The sequence below is a fragment of the Myzus persicae genome, unplaced genomic scaffold (assembly GCF_001856785.1).
Source record: "Myzus persicae strain clone G006 unplaced genomic scaffold, MPER_G0061.0, whole genome shotgun sequence".
In the NCBI taxonomy this organism is placed as follows: Eukaryota; Metazoa; Arthropoda; class Insecta; order Hemiptera; family Aphididae; genus Myzus; species Myzus persicae.
The window spans coordinates 2,595-4,542 of record NW_019100820.1 but is presented as its reverse complement, the minus strand read 5'-3'; the positions used below and the strand labels follow the sequence as shown (position 1 = coordinate 4,542).

At 31.5% G+C, this 1,948-nt stretch overlaps 2 protein-coding genes across 2 annotated transcripts; both read right to left on the bottom strand.

The window, feature by feature from the left end:
- Positions 1–292: 292 nt before the first annotated feature.
- On the bottom strand, positions 293–622 carry LOC111026280 (zinc finger BED domain-containing protein 5-like). Its single transcript, XM_022304334.1, has one exon. The coding sequence runs from the start codon at positions 620–622 to the stop codon at positions 293–295; it is 330 nt and encodes a 109-aa protein (XP_022160026.1).
- Positions 623–960: 338 nt separating this feature from the next.
- Positions 961–1,713, bottom strand: LOC111026281 (zinc finger BED domain-containing protein 5-like). The gene has a single exon (XM_022304335.1). The coding sequence runs from the start codon at positions 1,711–1,713 to the stop codon at positions 961–963; it is 753 nt and encodes a 250-aa protein (XP_022160027.1).
- Positions 1,714–1,948: the final 235 nt, after the last annotated feature.

Genomic DNA, 1,948 nt, shown 5'->3' with positions numbered 1-1,948 from the left:
TACAGCAGCGGTTCCCAAACTTTTAGGATCACGGAACCCTTAGGAAATAGTTTGTGTTTTGCGGAACCCTAATGTCTTTACTTCCAACTCAACCCCATTTTCTCTAAAAAAAGAAGTACTACAAAAAATATTTTAATAATTATTGTTTATTACAATTAGTTAAAAAACAATTTTCAATGAAAATTGTATTTATTTAAATAACAAACATATTTTATTATTTAATTATCACAAATATTTATTTTTAAAAAATTATAATTAATTAGATTTTAAAATATATATACTATTAATATTTTTAGTGGGAAGAATGGAACTGTTTCATTGTTTGATTTACAATATTTTTAAAATTTGGTTTTATATCTGAAACTTGAATTCGTAGGTCTGGAGCGGCATTCAATCTATTTCTGTATTTATTTTTTGTATACGCATAAGAGGAAAAACTAGTCTCACAACGGTAGGTTGTTACAAATGGTAGTAGAGTAAAAATAGCTTTTTCAACTAGAGATGGGTACTCGTCCTTAAGTTCAATCCAAAATTCGTTTAAAGATCCAGATTCAAATTTCTGTTTTAAATATGACATGCTTTTAATTTCAATTAACTGCTCATATTCGAGCATGGATAACATTGCAGGTTTTTTTTGGTTCACAAAAGGATTTTGTATCCAATCAACGTCATTATTAGTAGCAGGAAAATATTGAGACAATGATTTTTCGAGGTTTTCCAAATGTTCGATAACAATTTTTTTAATATTAGTTGTTAGTTGCAATTCGTTTTCCTTTAAAAAATCCATCAAGAGAGGAAAGCATTCAAAATTATTCTCATTTACACATGCAATCCAAAAGTTAAGTTTGTTTCTAAATGCTATATTTTTGTCTCTGACCACGAATGTTGTTATTGTTTTTCCTTGCAAAGACTTGTTAACTTCATTCAGTTTACTGAATATGTCTGCGAGATAAGCTAATTTTATAAGCCATTGGTCATCATGTAATAACTCGAAATAACTCTTAGATATAGATAGATTTTGTCCCGAAAAAAAATCTTTAAATCATCGCGCAGTTCAAACAACCTACTTAGAACCTTTCCTCTTGAAAGCCATCTGACTTCAGTGTGAAAAAGAAGTGAATAATGCTGACTACCCATTTCTTCACATACTTTTTTAAAAAGTCTAGACTGGAGTGGACGACTCTTAATATAGTTTACAATACATATAGCCTCATTAAGAATTTGTTTTAACTCCAATGGCATTTTCTTACTAACAAGAGCGTGGCGATGTAAAACGCAATGACTACTGTGACATTTTTTATTCGTCACGGTTCCTTTAATTTTTCCAACCATAGCTGCAGCTCCTTCACTACATACATCGATACATTTAACCCAATCAACCTGATGTTTATTCATATAACTATCGATGACTTTAAAAATTTCTTTACCTGTGGTATTTGTGTCCAAAGGAGTACAAAGCAATAAATCTTCTTCGATAGATGTTTCAAAAATATACCTCACGAAAACAAGCAGTATTGAAAGTCCAGCAACGTCAGTACTTTCGTCAAGTTGAATAGCAAACATGTTACAACTTTTCAACCTGTTTATTAGTTGATCTTCAATATGGTCCGATATTTTATGTATCCGATCAGATATAGTGTTGTTGGAGCATTGAACAGTTGCAATTTTCTTAGCAGTCTCTTCTCCAATCATGCAGCGAACTATTTCAGTCATACATGGTTTAATTAGAGACTCAGCAATTGTATGTGGTTTACCAGCACGAGCAATGCTGTAACTCAAAATAAATTATGCTTCTGTTGCATTTCCAGTGTCGTTTTTCGCGTATTTATGTGAGGCAGACAAGCTGCTATTATGTTCTTCTTTACGTTTTTTAAAATAGCCCATTTCCTTGTTCATCAAATTTGGATGGTGGGTTTCGAGGTGTCGTTTAAGTTTTGCAGGTGCCAAA